Source organism: Copadichromis virginalis, linkage group LG12 (genome assembly GCF_057382275.1).
Source record: "Copadichromis virginalis isolate Kocher_CV1m ecotype Utaka linkage group LG12, C_Virginalis_male_GT1.1, whole genome shotgun sequence".
In the NCBI taxonomy this organism is placed as follows: Eukaryota; Metazoa; Chordata; class Actinopteri; order Cichliformes; family Cichlidae; genus Copadichromis; species Copadichromis virginalis.
In genome coordinates, this window is record NC_140629.1 from 33,859,623 (window position 1) to 33,879,972 (window position 20,350).

General features: G+C 40.7%; 1 protein-coding gene across 3 annotated transcripts in view; it reads right to left on the reverse strand.

Annotated features, from left to right (window-relative positions):
• Positions 1–20,350, reverse strand: part of ksr2 (kinase suppressor of ras 2) — a 125,236-nt gene that overhangs the window by 7,595 nt on the left and 97,291 nt on the right. For 2 of the 3 annotated variants that reach the window (XM_085476194.1, XM_085476192.1), the window contains 4 exons: positions 20,191–20,324; positions 14,631–14,765; positions 12,919–13,048; positions 1,171–4,478 (listed from right to left, as the gene is read on the reverse strand). In XM_085476194.1, the coding sequence (XP_085332320.1) occupies positions 4,332–4,478; positions 12,919–13,048; positions 14,631–14,765; positions 20,191–20,324 (546 nt within the window). In that variant the 3' untranslated portion in view covers positions 1,171–4,331. Of the gene's footprint in view, positions 1–1,170; positions 4,479–12,918; positions 13,049–14,630; positions 14,766–20,190; positions 20,325–20,350 lie in introns of those variants that run through there. The other variant, XM_085476193.1, reaches the window with a different exon arrangement.

Consider the following 20,350-nt stretch of genomic DNA (forward strand, 5'->3'; position numbering starts at 1 on the left):
TGTTAGGGGATGGTAAACATCCCAGCTTTTTTGAGATGTGCTGCTGCCATGAAATTTAAATTGGAGTTTATGAAGTTTGCAAATCACTGCAGTTTCCTTTTATTTTTACTTATCTGAGCTCATTTAGAGTTGGGGTTGTACATTATTTAATAATGGATTGCATTTATATAGCGCTTTACAATTCCACTATTCATTCACTCACTGGTGCAGGCAAACCACAGCTGTAGCCAAGGCTGCCCTGGGGCAGACTGACAGACGCGAGGCTGCCGTATCGCGCCATCAGCCCCTCTGGCCAACACCAGTAGGCAGTACTTGAAGTGTCTTGCCCAAGGACACAACGACCAAAACAGAGAGAGCTGGGGGATCGAACCAGGACTTTTAATGAATTACCCATTTATTTTTGATTTTCTAAAAAGGGCAATGGATTGTGTTATCTTACTGCATGCAGGCTGAGGCATTTCCACATGACAAACCCAGCTAAACTTAGTTTATGGGTGTCATGGAAACAGTTCACTGGTAGAAAAAGTAGAAATAAACCTGTAGATTTCAACTGATGTCTTTAACCTCTTAAAATAATGGCTCATTTAATAGATCCTGTTGTGGATGTGAAGTTGGTTTTAGCCTATTCTTTCAAGATTTTCTTGAAAGAATATCACTTTAAATTGCTTTTCACTACAATTGTGTGCTGCTGATTGCTTCAGTTAATTTTTTTCCAAAGGATGGACAGCTGGGAATATTCAACAACTAGAGAATTCATTTAGTTTGTGAGCACCTGCAGAGTGGCTGCGTGCTTTGGCACTATCTCACTGCACAGCATCTTACAATAAAAAACAGGATGTTAAGAGTTGCGATGGTTCATTGGTATTTTATCTTCATCTCTGTATTATTTTTCCACCATAGAAACAGCACATTGACTAAAGCTACTGTTCTATGTGACTAACAGCCATCTTATAAGCCTGCAAATTATATAAAATAGATATTTCAATTTTATTATGACAGTTTATTAGAAATTGAGAGCAGATCATCGAAATCTACATTTTACTTTTACTATATAAGACTGAATTTTAGGAAGTGCATTTGTTTGTGAAGATGTGTTAAAAAATTGAACCAACATAAAATATGGATAAGGGTCGACTAAGATAAAAGATGTCATAAAAGAAAGAGAAAACGTCCAAAATGAAAACATCTTTTTATTGTCATACACTTTTTAAAGGATGAGTGCAAATAAAAGAGCTTGTGATCAAAATCTACTCATCACTAAGCCATGGACCATAAGGCATCATTAAATACAAGCTTTTTGGAGCTATCATCTACATTACAGGGACGGAATCAAGGAAAAGAAACAACACAGCATCAATGCTTATGCAATTAGAAGGAAAATGAAGGAAATAAATTAAAATGAACAGATAACAAAGGCAACAAAAAACACAACACAATTTATACATTCAAAAGAAAAAGTTCAAAAAGTTCACAAGGAATATTATTATCACGGCAAGTGACGATAAAACATTGTCTACAATCTGTTATGTACACTTGGCATTAATGTTATATCTTTGATTGTTGTCCAGTCGGTTTGTTGTCAACTTAAGCATGTGCACAGGTCGTAACTTTTTAAATTTTAATTCTAGTATAATCATTTATATAATCTATAAATATGCTGCAACAATCATTCTCTCGAACAAAGCTGTTGAAAAGTTTTGCAAAGCCTGATGTAAAATTTGAGATCAAACTGCTCAATGGACAACAGGTCATCAGAAAAATGCTCACATACTTTTTATATATAGTATTGAAGGATTTTTTTTTCTTAACAAGAATCAATCTTTGATAGTCCATCTCATGCACTTTAAAGTTGTAAACAGTACAAATATAAATGATCCACTTACAATATTTGAATCTGAGCAATTCCAAAATAGACAGACTCCCAAAAACAGCAGCAGATTGTTTGTATGCATTTTCCAACACTGGCAGATGTGTATATAATGAGGTGAAAATGGCTATTTAACATGACTGGATTGTCTCCATCTATTCAACGTGGCTAGACAGAATCAAGCAGTGTACAGCTCAAATTATGCCACAGCTTCCAATTTCATGGTGATATGACTTAGCTAGTTCTCTATAACATACATTTAAAATATATTTTGATATACAGTATGAAGTAGAAAAATGGCCAGGGGTGGTCTTCAGCATCCTGATATGTTTTATTTATTTTTTTCCTGATATGTTAAAGGGAAAATTCAGCCAGATTTAAGTTACATGATTGCAAGTTTCAGATTATTTTTAAATGTGCTCCACAGTCAGCTTTATACCAGTGTTGTTGTCAAAAATAACCCATTCAAAGCCATCATTGTAGACACAGATGGAAAAGCTGTTGTGTCTAATTAAACAATAAACCTGGCAAAGAAGTTAACACTATCAAATCTTGCCAATTATCACAGCAAATAAAGACATATATTCATTTTCTACTGCTCCAGTTTTTCTTATCCTTTAGAACTTTTATAGCATCTGATGGCAGGTATATTTAAAACAACATCTAAGGGCAAACAACGATTTTTAAGTAACCATCAGAGAGGAACATTACATTTTATCTGCTTGCATTCACAAGGAATGCCATATTTCTGTTATATTCATAAGGAGCAGGTAGCTAAGAAAAATCACACTGACTCTGTATACCAGATGAGAATTAACTAAAATCTTACAAATGATAATTTTTTAGTAATGCAGAGTGGTGCAACCATAACTTACGGTGGCTGACATTAGCAAAAAGCAGATTTACCAATTTATGCAATACTGGAAGAAGTAGCTTTAGCATTATCTCGTAACTCCTCAACAACAGTTGCAAAGTCCTGCTTTAATTACCTACATCTTACAAGAATGTATCATTTGTATGCATCTCTTTCTCAGATATGAATGCAGTCAAGCTGCCTGTAAAATTCATTTTGAACACACAGCTGATTACAAGATTATTTATTCAGCTTGGAAGAGTAGATCTTAAAACCTGCCATCCGAGAACAGTGCAGAGGGAGGGATTTCAATAAATATTTAAGATTAGGAAGAATTTATTTGAAGCGTTCAGTTTCAAAGTGACTCCAACACTGCTTTTAAGAAACTTTGTAACCTTTTTTAAATTTTATTTTGCTATTCAGAAGCCACATTTTTCTCAATCTATGTCCAACAGTCACTTCAGTGCAGAGATGGGGATTTTAAGCTTTTTAAATCTTTTCCATTGGATACACATATTGAGTAAACTAATGTGTAACTTGTAAAACTTTGTGATTAGGGTCTACAACTTTAAAATAACTTAAAATTACTGTACCGACTACACTGTAACAAGCTTTGGATCTATATTATACTGTTATCTGCCATTATCTATTTAAAGAAAAATAGTATACAGTGATTTATGGGAACTGGGGAATGGTTTTTGGGGGGGGGGGGGCTCAGTGACAGCACTACCGAAAGGTAATTAGTTCAGCTGACGAAAACTACATTTCAAGTGTCAGCAATTTCACAGAACATCGTCAAGTAGGGGATTCCTGGTCTGACCGGTGGCTTTTTTTTTTCTTTTTCTTTTTTTTCCCAAAGGCTGTTATTGTTCAAACATCTAGCTTATGTTCACAGGCAATATTCAAAGCACAGGCTGATCAGAGAACAGTCTCCCATCAAAGAACTGGGCCAACACATCCCCACACAAACAGGGATGCTGGCTTCTTCACATTCAAATGGTACGGTGTAAATAAAAGGGCATTTTCAGTTAGACAAAACATTTGAGACAAAGATGAAACCTGGACATCCACACATGAGACAATGAGGTAACGCTGACAAAATGGTCTACACATTTGACAGACATAAGGAATGCCAACATAATGTTATGAATATATACAATATGTGATGTTCAACGTTTACACTCATTCGAACCAAACGAGAATAAAACATGGAAAAAAAAACACAAAAAACAACATTTGTTCAAAACTTTTTTTTTAAGTCCAGGATGACGTGATCTGTTTGAAATTACAAGCAAGATACAGCCAAGAAATAAATATAATGACGGGAACAAGTCAATAGTAAAAGACAAAAAGATAAAGGAAATATATCCAGTATGGTGTGAATCAAACCAAAGAAAATATGAGTCCCGACTGCTTTGAGAAACTGGACAGTCAACGTATCTGTACACACACATGCCAACATTCCATGAAAATACACACAGCACGGGCAGTTTTCATCACTGGGCTGGCTTTTGGATTCAGTGCATTCTTTAAGGAGGTGGGTTATTTATGTGGAGTTATGGCGGCTGCTTTTTTATACTTGCTGATTGTTTGCCGTTTTATGTCCCTAACTTATTTGACATACTCAGCTGACTTCCAGAAGTGCCCTGGGTGGGAAAGGCGGCGGTTCCTTTTTGGCAACTTTTCCAGTAAATCTACCAGCTTGGAGAAGCTGGGTCGCTCCTCTGGCTTGTATGCCCAACAGAGGAGCAGAATATCCTGGAAAGCAAAGACACAGAAAAAAAACTAATTATTTGATCTTTTTCAGGTGCTTATGTGATGAAAGAAACAGGTGTGTCCAGGTTGTCTAAAAACTTCATGAAGCTAGTTGGTGTAATTTGGCCTGATTATCTGATAGTGAACTGTAACACAAGCAGACCCAGCAATGGTTTTGACTTACATTTCATACATGCAAACAAGGCTGGCTGGCATATGAGCTAAACCAAGAAGATTGAAATTTGTTCCTTAAGCTGGGCTACACAACCTAAGTGTGCAATCTGTAAAGAAATATTTTCGTTCAAATGGCATTTGACAAACTTTACAACCACATAAGGGACTATCAAGACGAATGCAAAGACAAAGCCAAATATCTTCAAACAAAGGACAGTGTTTCCAACCTGACTGTGAAATCTGACTTGACACCCTTAAAATATTAGCACACTGTCATCTTTACAGAGATTTTTCAATTTCAATTAAAAGCATTCTTCAAATACCTTTTGTTGGTGTCATGTGAAAATCTACTTCAGATGAATCCAACCTGCGATTGCTTGAGCTGTTTCTACACATAAACTCATTACAAAGTGAGGAGAATCAGGACACTGTCTCCGGTCGCCTTTCTCACATTACTGTAAACCCAAATAAGATGACTGAACTCAGACAAGTTAAAGCAAATGATTGCCTTTAATTTTTCAAGTTGATGAACTTGAAAGTCAAGTGTTTATGCTACATGTAGTATTTAATTACCGTTTAATTTAAGTATTTACAAAGTCATAAGCTCTTTTCGAGCCCAACATATAACATTTCTCCCACATTTTGCAGATGGGAGAAATGTGCCTTTTAACATATGCTTTATATATGCTGGGAAAGACCTGAGTCTTAATTTATTGACTAAAACCTAACAAAATAGCATCAGAAAAAGCAAAAGTAAAATAAAATTCAAAAAAGAGGGGGAAAAAAGAATAAGTCATCCCAGTTGGGATGAAAAACTCTGATTTAAAGTCCATGTGATTAAAGTATCTGCCACCTCACCTACCTCCTGAGGCAATGTTATGACAAGTTTAGATTTCCCTCACATCGGAATACTGAATGGATATCCCTAATCATGGAAAGGGGCTAGCAGCTGCATTAACATTTCTAACAAAGTGTCCATACATGCTAAGCTGGGAGTCAGAATGTCATGGAAGTCAACATTAATATACTCAAGTCAATAAAAATTTAACCTCAATGGCAGATATAATATATATATATATATGTACACATATAAATATATACACATACAAATATATACAGATACACACATATGTGTGTGTCTTTATTTTCTTTCTTTTTCTTTTTTATCTATTTAGTTTTTTACACTAAAACAATGTAATATTACAATTTCACTGCTTTAGGTAGACAAAAGTAATGTTAACTAATTAACTTCCTAATAAAATATTTAAAAAGATGTATTAGTCCTTTGACTGGCATGAAACTTTAATGGTAAGTGATGACTCATGCTTGACAAGCATCAGCACAGCAGTTTAAGGTTCACTTCACAGGTCTTCATTTTAGCACTGAGCAGGGTATCACTCTGTACATTAGTGACTGTGCTAACATGGGGACTGTTACGGTCGCTGACCTCTAGTGGCTCTCCCTCTGTAGAAGAGTTGTTTTTCTCCTTTTCTTGTGTTGCAGGTCTGCCTCATGAGCCGCAGCTGAGGTGTGTTCCAGCTCGTCAGCCACGGCATATAGTCTGCCATCCTAAACTGCCACACCCCCTGCCATTTTCCCCATGTTTGCCAGAGCTGTGAGCTGTAGAGTTTTGGGCAGCGGGCCTTAGTGTGTATGTGTGTGAGAACTTACCCTCTGTGAACTTTGGTTTTTCTTTCTTTTATTGTAAGCAAAGGTGTACCCTTATTGTGTTAATTAGTTTGTCATTGTGGAAGCAGGTAGGGGTTCTCTGCCTTTTTTGTTTCAACTGTTTTCTCCTGGTTTGGTTAGACAGGGAGCTCAGCCATTGTATTTTGTTTTGGTTAGTGAGTACTTGGTTTTGATTTCTAGCTAAAGTGGGGTGTTTTGTTTATTGTTTTGGCCTTGGAGACCCTGAAGAAAAGAGCTTCCCTGTGCTTGTTTTACTGTAGTAGTTTTAGGCAACAAATCTTGTATACTGACATCTATTTCTCCAGTAGTTCATGTGTTCCCTTTCACTTTGTGTTACCCCTCGCTCCAGTCGACACTTCGTTCTTAAGTGGGGCGTAACATAAGTGGGGGCTCGTCCGGGATTATTTGGGTTATGGCGCAGTTTAGCCTGGGTGATTTTATAGCTAGGCCTGCATTGGACCAGCTTGATGCATGTCGGAAGGAGGATTTGTGTGCTGTTGCCGCGCATTATGAAATCCTTGTGGCCAAGTCCATGAAGAAGAGCGAGTTAAAGACTCTTGTTGTCAGTGGGTTGGTTGGGAAAGGCGTGTTCCCCTTGGAGGTGGTCTCGGGGGATGCCGCGTCACTCCTCGAAACCTCTGGTCATCCTCAGGTTTGTGCTGAGGAGGGGGCGGGGACACCTACGGTGGTCAAACCAGGTGAGGGAAAGCCACCAACCTCTCTTCCACGGTTTGAGCCCTTCTCTGTCGAATCTAGTAATCCCAGTGTTAGTGCACGCGTAAAGGTACGTTTAGTTCGTCTTGAACTTGAGGCCAAAGAAAGGGAACGTAAGGATGAGCTTGAGTTCAAGTTAAAGTGTCGGGAGCTAGAAGCTGAGACATCTATTAGGTTGCGTCAACTGGAGTTGCAAGCTAACAAATTGTCTCCTGAGCCTTCTGCTCCACCTACAGTGAAGGATGAAGACAACAATAGCAATCCTTCAGATAATTCTCCCCCTGCTCCTGCACCTCCGGCATTTGATGTGGGCAAAAACATTGCCCTAGTTCCACCATTCAGGGAGACTGAGGTGGAGGCCTATTTTAATGCGTTTGAGCGCATTGCTATGGCTTTACATTGGCCCAAGGAGGTTTGGTCCCTTTTGCTTCAGTGCAAATTAATTGGTAAGGCACAGGAAGTATGCGCAGCTCTCACTATCGAGGACAGTCTTGTGTATGACAATGTCAAAAGCGCTATACTCAGAGCCTATGAGTTGGTGCCTGAAGCCTACAGGCAGCGTTTCAGAACCCTGAGGAAATCCGCTGCTCAAACATTCCTTGAGTTCGCAAGGGAAAAAGGGACAGTATTTGATAGGTGGTGTCAAGCAAGCAAAGTGTCAGAGTTTAACGCATTGCGTGAACTGGTATTGTTGGAGGAATTCAAAAACCGTGTTCCTGATCGTACAGTGCTGTACCTGAATGAACAAAAAGTGGCCACTTTGCAGGAGGCAGCTGTCCTGGCAGAAGAATTTGCTCTAACGCACAAAAGCGTGTTTGTGGGTAAATCCGAATCACACTATCATGAACGACTGGAAAAGGACACAAAGCCTCAACAACCTAGGGGTTCCTTGGGTTCCAAGTCTGATAGACAATGTTTCTACTGTCACAAAGTGGGGCATATAGTTTCTGAGTGTTTGGCTCTTAAACGTAAACAAGTGCCCCAGCAATTAAAACAAGCCAAAGGGGTTGGCCTAGTCTAGTCGCTGAGCTCCCCCCCCCCCCCCATGTGACCATGAGTGAACCTGATAAGTGTTTTAAACCCTTCATTTTCGATGGTTTTGTCTCCTTAACAGGGTTTCCTGGGGATCAAAAGCCCGTGAGAATACTGAGGGACACGGGTGGCTCGCAGTCATTTCTATTGGCCGACGTTTTGCCAGTCAGTGATGAGTCATCTTGTAACGCTAGTACAATAGTGCAAGGTATTGGGATGGCCTACATACCTGCACCATTACATTGTGTTCATGTGCAGTCGAGGTTAGCCTCTGGTTTGTTCAAGGTTGCAGTAAGAAACTCATTTCCTATTCAGGGTGTTGAGTTTATAATGGGAAATGATATTGCTGGGGACAAAGTACTCCCTGTTCCTGAGGTGGTGGATAAACCCAGCTGTATCCCGGAAGAGGACGAGCTGTTGAAATCCCACCCTGATGTGTTTTCTGTCAGTGTTCTTACCAGGTCGCAAGCTCGGAAGCTGGAGGAAGTGAACCTAAGTGAGACTGTTCTTGGATCTGTTCTAACTGGGGACAGAGAGCCAGCTGCTAGCCCTTCTAAACCAGCGCTCGATGAACAGGGTCTGGCTACTCTGTCTGAGGTTCTTCCTTTGCCGGTCTCACGTGAGTGTTTGAGCCAGGCTCAGGAAAAGGATGAGTCACTCGCTAACTGTTTTAAAGAGGTAAGCGAGTTAGCAAACAATAAAAAGGCACACAGGTTTTATCTTGAGGATGGGTTACTGCTAAGAAAATGGGTCTCAAGACCTGCATTACAGCAGGAAGGAGGTGATGAGGGTTGGGGGGTGGTACGCCAAATAGTCATTCCTAGGGATTACCGGGGTGGCATATTGCAGCTTGCGCATGAACACCCATGGTTAGGTCATTTAGGTATTACTAAAACCTATGACCGTGTTCTTCAGCACTTTTTCTGGCCAGGTCTGAAGAAAGACGTTGCCAAGTTCTGCAAAACATGCCAGGTTTGCCAAATTGTGGGTAAACCTAATCAGGCGGTGCCACCTGCTCCTCTTAAACCCATCCCGGTAGTTGGGGAGCCTTTTGAGCGTGTTTTAGTGGACTGTGTGGGTCCTCTACCCAGAACAAAAACGGGTAATCAGTTCCTCTTGACAATCATGTGTGCCACAACCCGTTTTCCTGAAGCCATACCACTTCGAAAAATCACCGCTCCCACTGTGATTAAGGCTCTACTTAAATTCTTTTCAACATTTGGTCTGCCTAGAATTGTTCAGACCGACCAAGGCAGCAATTTCCAGTCAAAACTGTTCAAGCAGACATTACAATCACTTGGTATCAGACACATCCCTTCCAGCCCTTACCATCCCCAGTCACAAGGTGCACTAGAAAGATGGCACCAGACCATAAAGTTGATGATGCGAAAATATTGTCTGGTGACTGACAAGAACTGGGATGAGGGACTGCCATTCCTACTGTTTGCAGCTCGTGAAGCAAAACAGGAGTCCCTTGGTTTCAGCCCTGCTGAATTAGTTTTTGGGCACAGTGTGAGAGGGCCTCTAAAAGCCCTGAAAGAACAGTTTTTGTCTGATGTGCAGCCGCAATCAAATGTGCTTGAGTTTGTCACGCAGTGTCGGGAACGTTTGTACCATGCTTGTGCAATAGCTAAGAAGTCTCTGTCAGCAGCCCAAGGGAAAATGAAGCGGCAGTATAACCGGAAGGCAGTGCAGCGTTCTTTTAAACCTGGTGATCAGGTACTCGTGTTGGTGCCCACATCTGGTCCGTCTCTGTCAGCCCAATTTGCGGGACCATATGTGGTAGAGAGCAAAGTCAATGACACAGACTACATCGTTCGCACTCCGGATAGGAGGCGTAAAACACGGCTCTGCCATATAAACATGCTGAAACTGTTTCACTCTAGGGAAGACGATCGCGAGGGCTCCATCTCACTCATTTCTGTGCCCATAAACCATGATGATGGTTTGGTGAAGGGTAGTGAAGGTCAGCAGAGCGGCAGGCTTGCAAACTCAGAGGTTCTTGGTGCCTTAGACACGTACCTCTCCTATCTTCCTCATGACGAGAGAGACGATGTGAAAGATCTGATCCAAGCGCACCCTAGTCTGTTTGGGGATGTACCGTCTAAAACCCCAGTGTTAAAGCACGACATTGACGTGGGTGATGCGTGCCCTATTAAGCAACACGCATACCGGTGCCCCCCACTCAAGAGGGAATTAATGAAAAACGAGGTACAGTACCTGCTTGGAAATGGTTTGGCGATACCTAGCCATAGCTCTTGGAGCTCTCCATGTCTGCTGACACCAAAGTCAGATGGTTCTCCTCGTTTTTGTACTGATTTTAGGAGAGTAAATGCAGTCACAGTCCCTGACTCATACCCATTGCCTCGCATGGAAGACTGCATAGACAGTATTGGAGCCGCCACCTACATAACAAAGCTAGATCTGTTAAAAGGGTACTGGCAGGTTCCTCTAACTAGCAGAGCCTCTGATATTTCAGCATTTGTTACTCCAGACTATTTCTTGCAGTACACAGTGATGGCGTTTGGCATGCGGAATGCACCAGCCACTTTCCAACGACTTATGAACCTTGTGTTAGCAGACATTCACAGTTGTAATGTGTATTTGGATGACATTGTGGTATATTCTTCTTGCTGGACTGATCACGTGAGTACTCTGAGGGATGTTTTTGCTCGTTTAACCCAGGCTTCCCTAACTCTGAACCTGGCAAAGTGTGAATTTGCCAAGGCGGTAGTGACATACCTCGGAAAACAAGTGGGACATGGCCAGGTGCGCCCCGTGAATGCAAAGGTGGAGGCCGTACTGAGCTACCCGGTGCCCACCACCAGACGGGAGCTCAGACGCTTCTTGGGTCTGGTGGGCTACTACAGATGTTTCTGCCGGAACTTTTCAACAGTGGTGGCTCCCCTGACTCGTCTGTGCAGTCCAAAGGAACTCTTCGTATGGACTGCTGAGTGCCAACATGCATTTGACTGTGCCAAGTCTCTCCTTTGCAGTGCCCCTGTACTGGCTGCTCCTGACTTCAGCAAGGCCTTCAAGCTGGAAGTGGATGCAAGCGCTACGGGCGCTGGAGCAGTACTGTTGCAGGATGGAGTTGATGGCATCAGTCACCCGGTTTCCTACTTCTCAGCTAAGTTCAAGCCTCATCAACTCAACTATTCCACCATTAAGAAGGAAACCCTGGCCATGTTGCTTGCTCTGCAGCATTTCGACGTGTACGTGGGGTCAACCACCACCCCTGTCATGGTACTGACCATAACCCTCTGGTATTCCTAAAGCACATGTACAATCATAACCAAAGATTGATGAGATGGGCGTTGCTTGCTCAGGAGTATAACATAGACATCCGACATCAGAGAGGTGTGGACAACGTGGTGGCTGACGCACTGTCCAGGACCCAGTATTAACTCCTTAACCCCAGTAACGGACCTGGTGGCAGTTGTTAAAGGTGTCTGTTTACTGTATGTGATATTTTATGTGGGGGGGTGTTACGGTCGCTGACCTCTAGTGGCTCTCCCTCTGTAGAAGAGTTGTTTTTCTCCTTTTCTTGTGTTGCAGGTCTGCCTCATGAGCCACAGCTGAGGTGTGTTCCAGCTCGTCAGCCACGGCATATAGTCTGCCATCCTAAACTGCCACACCCCCTGCCATTTTCCCCATGTTTGCCAGAGCTGTGAGCTGTAGAGTTTTGGGCAGCGGGCCTTAGTGTGTATGTGTGTGAGAACTTACCCTCTGTGAACTTTGGTTTTTCTTTCTTTTATTGTAAGCAAAGGTGTACCCTTATTGTGTTAATTAGTTTGTCATTGTGGAAGCAGGTAGGGGTTCTCTGCCTTTTTTGTTTCAACTGTTTTCTCCTGGTTTGGTTAGACAGGGAGCTCAGCCATTGTATTTTGTTTTGGTTAGTGAGTACTTGGTTTTGATTTCTAGCTAAAGTGGGGTGTTTTGTTTATTGTTTTGGCCTTGGAGACCCTGAAGAAAAGAGCTTCCCTGTGCTTGTTTTACTGTAGTAGTTTTAGGCAACAAATCTTGTATACTGACATCTATTTCTCCAGTAGTTCATGTGTTCCCTTTCACTTTGTGTTACCCCTCGCTCCAGTCGACACTTCGTTCTTAAGTGGGGCGTAACAGGGACCGTAATTAACCCAACAGCTCACTTCATTCATGCTACCACAGCATCACTAGTCTAACAGGAAGAACTAAAAAACACAATTATGCAAATGAACTGTAAACATACTTTGCTCCATTATAACAGAACATCTACTCAGGAAAATCTATTATTAAGAGACAAGTGCGGACTAGCAGACAGATAGCAGAAATGGTTCAGTAAAATGAAGTTATACTTGGAGTTTACTTAATCTGCTTCATTTACTTAACAACAACAGAAAAAGTGACAAAAACGTAATAATTAAATTCAAAGAATGTTTTGAAAATTTTCACACTACTTAATCTTTTTACTAATTTAAACATTTTGGTTTACAATAGCACACAGCAGGAGAATTTTCACACCAAATGCATTCTCTGAAAATAGTCAATTTGGCTAAGGCTGGGGTGCTTCATGGGGAGACAATTACACTAGACAGCTACTTGCTCTCATGGGATCAATCACGCATTGCATAAACTTTGCAACTGGGAGCCAGAGGAGTAAAGACATCTACACTTTTACATAAAGCTCTGACAGATGATGTACCGCATGTGTGAAAATGACCTTCCTGTCTTTATCAGGCAAGGTAATCTTTCAATGAGTGCTTAAACACGAAAATTATAAAGTAGCTAATTTTGAAGGAAAAGGTGATTCATGAATAGTGAAAAGTTAAAAAGAAAAAAAAGAAGCTCTTACTAATATCTCCTTCCCCATGCCAGTTTGTGCAAGATTGGGTTTCATCCCACTGCCGATCTGCCATATGATCACCTCTGCTGGTTGACTCTTGTAAGGCCATTCACGTGCGTGTAATTCGTACCAGATGGTGCTGAGAAGACAAAGAAGCAAAGTAGATCAGTGTTTTAAACTATCTGGTCATAAGAATAACAGCGTCTTCGAAAAACACCTATGGAGGATTCTTATCCAGGCAAGAGTAAGGACAACTATAAACTGACAAACTTTATTTTTGCAGTTGAATAAGCAGCTGTAGATGATGCATAATTGGATCGTGGTATGTGCAAAAGCATGATTTTGTGGATGACTTTTTGTCAGTTTAAATTTTTGAAAAACAATTAAGCTAAAAAAAACAGTACATTTTTAATTACTACTCATGGAAAATTAGCATTCACTACCTTCCCTGTGCAAATAAGGTGTTTTCATTCTGCTCCTGCGTGTCGAGTTTGAGTAGAATAAAAATAGCTCTTTGCCAGGAGTAAGGGGGAAAAGATGATGGCTGATTGGTGATGAATATGCAAAAAAGCCACGAGGGTCACCTCTAGGTAACACAAATGCTAACAGAGCAGCTGGACATGGTGCACCAGTGTTGCACTCTTCTTCCCTTTAGAATAATATAGTGATGAGACCTCCATATGGGGAACCATCTGAGAAAGCAATTGTGTTAGGAGTCAACAGAGCAGGGTCCACCCCCTCAAATGAAGCAGTAATGTCACTGGAGAAAGAACAGGAGCCAGGGGGGCTTTTTTAATCAAGTTAGGATGAATTTAAAATTGGGCTTCAGAGGAGGAGCTGGAGGACACCTTGGTTTGAGAAACCTGAGTGACACTCAGACAGGAAATCTGTATGTAATAATGGAAAAAAATCAGTGAGATGTTTTCGACCAAAAGGAGCGCATGGAAAAATACATCATGCGTCTGAGCACACCTTCAGTCACAAAACTTGTTTAGTTTCTCTTCTATTCAGTCCTCCTGCTTAGACGACGCCTTTCGTTTCTCACCATCACTATTGCAATTATTCAACCTGCAATTATTCAATCACTTTTGCACATTTGCAAAGGCAACCCCCTCTTGGTTCGCATTATTTGCTCAAATAAGATTTTAACACACACAGATGCACCAGTCGCTAATCAGTGTGCATTTTATACTTCAATTCGTTTTCCCAGTGTTCTGCTGTCTTTCAGCTGCTATTGCTTATTTGTGCATTACCCTAGCCCATCTTTATCATAAATATAGATCCAATCACTCAGTATTTCAGTCAAATCACGTAGATTAAGTGTTTATTAATCAGGTGAGCAATGCCAAGTGGAGTCTATGCCAAAATCATAATTTTACATAATTAGGTTTTAACACTGTTAATCCCATTTTCAGTAAATGCTTATGAAATGGATGTATAAAGACTGGAAATAGCATAAAAAAATTCATTTATTATATCAGATTACTATATTATACATGTCTTTGTACACTAGTCTTTGTACAGCAGTAAAAAATCTCTATCTATAATGAGATCTTAAAAGTGTTAATGAGAGTTGCCTCATGTGGTGCAGAGTATTTATTAAGTTCACACACATATTTGGAGTTTGTAAACCCTCTTTGTCAACAGTCTGCTATAATCCTCCAGGCTCGGATGCCGTCTGGACAAACAAACTAGGGGGCATCTGGCAAGAGGACTCTCACCCAAAAGCAAAGACATCTGACTGCTTGGAGAAAGGAAGCTTGTCCTCTTCTGTTTCTGGAGAGAGCTGCTGGATGATTTCAGGGGCTAGGTGGCACAACCAGCCGTTGGGGATCCTCAGTTTATCTTCTCTGCGGCTGTAGAGAGAGAAAATGTGCAGATGGAGACTTGTCAGGGCTTATTGATCTACTGTATCATGCTGCCAAGCTATTACACTGATTCATTTTCATTATAGAACACTGTAGATACAAAAACCACCAATAAGATGAATCTGTAATGCTTTTCAATTACTGTTTCATATAGCTGAGCGTCATTGTTGCTGTTGCATTACTGGTAAGTTGGTGTAATTGCCATTCTATTTTATAAACATCATCTTTTACTTTTCTGTTTAACTGTTACAGTGGTTTTATCTTTGAAATAAATTGGTGATGTGTAAATGACAGTTTTCAAAGTTTTTGCAAGTCACACTGCAGGAAATTAAGTCTTGATCACAATCTGTGTTAAAGTTTTGAAGCGCATCAGATTGTGGATTTAAAATCCACTGAATTGCAACGCTACAACATAAAAACAAGAAAAGGAGATAAACAAAGACTTATCATTGTCTTACTCTCAATGTACAGTTCTTATGTTTTAACAACACAACCAAAATATGCACAGCTCTTACCTTATTGGCGTCACTTGAATTCGTGAAACTTGTTATGATTAGTGTGTGCGTTACTGTTAGATTATAATATTATTTTATGCCATGTTATACCCCTAATTAAAGATTGTGAATTATTATGTAGTTTTAGTTTGCATTATTCTCCTGAATCAGAAGAAGCTGATAACTATTGCATTAGTTAAACTGATTTGCATTACATTAAACTGCTGACTTGTTGTGAATGAATGATATTGTTTTATGATGCATTATACTGCTGAGTTATAAGAAATCTAATTTGTCTGAGTAGAAGAGAACAGAGTGTGCTGGAGTTTTCTGCCCTATTTCAGCAGGAGCAGATAAACAGGGAGCCAAGGTCGTAGCTTAGGCGCTGTGTGAGAGAAAGCATGTGAATGTTTAGGCTTTGTATGATAAGGTGGAGGCACCAGAGGCTATAAAAGTTTGAGCAATGCTCCACCATTTTGAGATTTTGAGGCTGTCTGCATCAGTGACCATCTCCCACGTGTGTGATCATTAAATCATCGTTTGACTCAACCCGACCGGACCAGTGTTGTTATTGTGGTTTTTCTCTTGTCTCCATCCCCAATATTTTGAACCTTAACATTTACCCATGCTAAGATGGCACACTTATGTTACGCTGATAATGGCAATATATCCAAATGTCAGCAGATGTTGTTAGAATGCTAGTGGGTGAAATTTGATCATTATTCATAGTCACAGTGGTCAAAACTACATAAAGTGCTCTGGCTAGTATTTATCATAATTGTCCAAACAGATCAGCCAGCTGTGAGGGTGACAATTTAATAAAATCACTGCTTCAAAACAAGTGACAGGGAAATAATCTTACTTCTTTTCACCAGTATTTAACTGAGAGCCATGCTAGGCTCAGTGAGACTCTGCTGACCCTGCCGCGCGGTCATGTAGGCTCTCCACAAGCTTGGTTTTCTGTTCTTTGTGTGTTTGGATTAAAAAATGTTAGCTACCGCTCACCGCTCGTCTGCAGGCTTTATTTAAATGGAAAACTTCCACAACACCATGAAGATCTTTCATCACAAAAAAGCTCTAATTACCTTCTATAAAACAAGATTAGAGGTATTTGGGGGGTTTTGTTAACTTTGGGAATGACCAGCTTTCTCCAGTTTATGCCAAACTAAGCAGCTACAGATCATAGCTTCATATTTATAATGCAGATGTCATAATGACATCATTTTGCTTCAAATGAGATGCCAAATAAGCTTATTTTTTCAAACAGAAAATGCTGATGTTGTTGCTGTTAATATATTGGCATTTGGTCTGCTTTTAAAAACACTAAATGTAACCACAGATTAAAAATGACTTATCCCTTTCAACGAGTGCAATTACTACAAGTGCAAGTACATCGTCGAAGTTTTGAACACCATATCTGTTTTAATGATAATATCTCGCAGTAAGTTTCCAGTGTTTATGCTATACAAAACTCATTAACACTTGGCTCTAGTGTCATGATGAATTGCAGATTTGAGAGAGATGAACATGCAAAAATCAATATGAATAAAATGCTTTCGTACACTCAGGTGTACGAGGTGGACTGGGAAGTTTTGCATAAACTTCTCCATAAACTCTGCTGTGATCTTATTCATAGCCTTTTCCTTTTTTTTTTGCTTTAGGTCACGAGCAGTTGTCTAAGCATTTCACTGCATATCGTACTCTGTATGACTGTGTACGTGACAAATAAAATTCTTCTGGACAGAGATCTCAGATGTCATTCCTGATACCTGTGTGAGCCACTTGCCCAGTTTGGAGGCCACTGCTTTGGGTGTTCTGAGTACCACGAATACCACTGTTGATTTTACCCTCCTCATTTCCTCTAGCTCCTCTCTGTTTTATTTCTCAAGCTTCTTGTTGATTTTATGTTCCTTCTTCCTGGTACAGTAATCATTTGGTATAGCAATATCTATCTACCATGTCCAGTTCGTTAGTATCACCTGTTTGTCCGTCTGTATCTGGAAGTCCCACAAGATTTTAGCTCAGACATTCTTAACTACCCTAGGGGGCATATCACATTTTGATTTAGGAACTTGTCACAGATGTTCTTGTATAATATTCCAGCCTGGTGGTCTTGCCTGGTGTGGTAGACCCCAGCCTTTATTGATCTAGTGCTTAGAGCTTGTTCCTGCACTGCAATAATTATTTTTCTCAATTTTCTGCTGGGTGAGGTATTCACTAGGCACATAATCAGGTGTGGCCATCTTCCTGATTAACTCATAGATATATGTTGTTTCATCATGGATAGTGGCCCTAAGACTTTCTCTAGTCCTTGGCCTTCTTCTTTCTGCTTAGCCTTAGTCTCAGAGTTGAGGGGTGACAGCTTCCTTGGAGTTTTCTTGTCTAGATGTCAGTGGCTTCTATCTGCTGCTTTGGCTAGCAGGGTATCTGATCACTGGCACTGCTGATTGCCCAAATCTTGTTCTTCCCATTCAGCTAACTCCTTAGGACTTGCCTTACTCATGGGAGATATTTGGTAATTGCGGCTTTCCTAGCAGGCTCTTCATGACTCCCATTTGCTTGTGGGATTCCCAGGTACTTGTAGCTGTCTTCAGTGTCTGCAATGTTCCCTTCTGGTAGTGCAATCGCCTCCATTCTGATTGCATTTCCTCTTTTTGTTACCATCCAACTACACTTCTCCAGTTCAACTGTAGATAAAGTATTGCAATTTCAGGAGCAGGAGCACGCCTCCAAACATGCTCCTTCCAGTTCTCATCTATATAGGCTCCCTCAGTTCTACAAGCTGTTCATTCTCGTTTACGTGCCTCACCCTCCCTCCCCTTTTCAATCCTTTAACTTCTTCACTTCTATTTAGTACATGGGGATCTGCCAGGCCCTGGAGCCGCCGTCAGTCCACTTCAAGGCCTTCCCCAAACTGCAGCTCAATTCATGCCCAAGCCATTCAACTCTACCCACTCAAACGTTATCAAACCTAAAATGAGGACATGGGTCCAGCTAGTGAAATGGCAGCCCGAATTCTGTAGATCCTAGTCGTGTGCATCGGTGGTATAGAGCTTGATGTCATTGATATAGAGGAGAAGGCTGACATTTGCTCTATGCTGTAGTCAGTATCCTAGTTAATGATTTATCTGAGGTTATTTAAATCTATGCAGAACAACAATGGTGACAAAATATAAACACACTTATGCAACTAGCTTAAGGTTTACATCCAGTGTTTTTCGCCACATCCCCCACTGAATTCCTGTTGAAGGCTCTTAGGGTCCTGTTGATCAGTTCTAAGCATTCCAGGATCCATGTGTGAGACACTGAGTCATAGGCATTCTTGTAGTCAATCTAGGCAGTCCACAGGTTGGTCAGTCTGGTCTTACAGTCTCAGATGACTGATCTGCTACCAGTAGTTGATGCTATGCTGATTCCTTTCCAGGCCAAACTGAGAAACTGAGCCATGTGCTTGTTCATCTCAGCCACTATGATGCCTGAAAAGGCACTAATGCAGATTATCGGCTAGTAGTTGGATGGAACTAGGCCCTTCTGGGGATCTTTGACTATCAGGACTGGTTTTCAGTTAGCCATTCCAGGTGGGTCTCATCCATTAGCAGCGGCCAGATGTTCATGGACCACAGTTAGTTTCTTTAGTCAGTAGGTGTGAATCATATCAGGTCCCAGTACTATCCAGCTTCACACTTGAAGTTGTTTCTTTTATATCTGCCACTCTCATGGTTACTGGGTCCTGTTCAAGGAAGTTGCTGTGACCTTCTCTTAGATTTGCAAGCCACTGAGCATTGTTGTGTTGCAATATTCTCCCATATGCTCTTCCAGTATTGCTCTGTGTTCAGCCTTGGTGGGGTTGCTCTCCTATTGTCCTCCACCTTTGAGAGTACACCTTGGATGGTTCAATGGAAAACAGCTAGTTTATTCTTCCGGCTTCTATCCCTCTGGTATAACTGAAGATGTGCAGAGGTCAGTCTTTGGTTGGGCTTTTCTAAGGCCTAGGGTATGAGCAGGTTGTTGCACTTTCTTCATCACACTTTTACTATAGTTTTAATAATTTTGCTAACTTTCCTTTACTACCTTGAGCTTATAGCAAAGCATCTAAAGGATCACTGTTGGGCTCTGTACCTAATTTTGGAGGGTGGTAATGATGATATCTCCCCCTGGATCTGATGTCCTGGCTCACCATTGCTGTAGTATAGTATGTGTAGTAGTATGTGTTGTACCTTGTCAATCTCTAGTTACAATGCAATTGTTTCTTACAGATGTTAAAACACTGAGCTACTAGTTGTTTCAATGTTAGTCTAGATGTTGGGTGTCATACATATATATTTTTTCATTGGCATGGGAAATAATTTTGAGCATTTTAACCATTACTGATGATTCACAGAACAAATAGTTCTGCTGTACTGTTTGTAAGGGCAAATTTATCCAGCCATTATTGAATTTATTTGCTCCTCCTTGACCTGGTTACTCATGTTTTCTTTATATCTTGGACATTTCTGTTTAACACTGTTTGAGTTCTTGAGGGGACAAGTGTGAAGCTTTTATGGGAACTGTAATTACTTCCAGAAAAAAAAACAGTTTTCAATTATTTGCGCATGAATGTAATCTTAATGGCAACCGTTATGTAAATTAGACATGTTGGAACAGAGGTTTTCAAAAACAGAAAAGGAAGCATCACCATTCATTATAATTGAACAGTGTTAAAAAATGTATGCAGTAATAATAAAAAAGTAGGGTTTAAATACATAACAAGATGACATTTTCATCACACAAATGTGCAGCGTATCCACTGCATGGACCAAAGGTTTTGTTGTCTCTGCACTACACGTGTCAGAACTTTCAGTTTCTCTCCAAGACTAATTCATGTATTGCAAATGCTAACGAAAGCATTCCTGTCCCATAAGTGTATTGAACATAATTACCTGCCAGCCTGCAGAACTCCAGATATGGTGAAGAGCCCAAAGTCAGTGATGACGACTTTGCCATTGTCATAAAACACATTCTTGGACTTCATGTCTTTGTGTAAGATCCCCTTTGCGTGGAGGTAGCCCATCCCCTGAGGACAGAGAGAGGGAGGGAGGG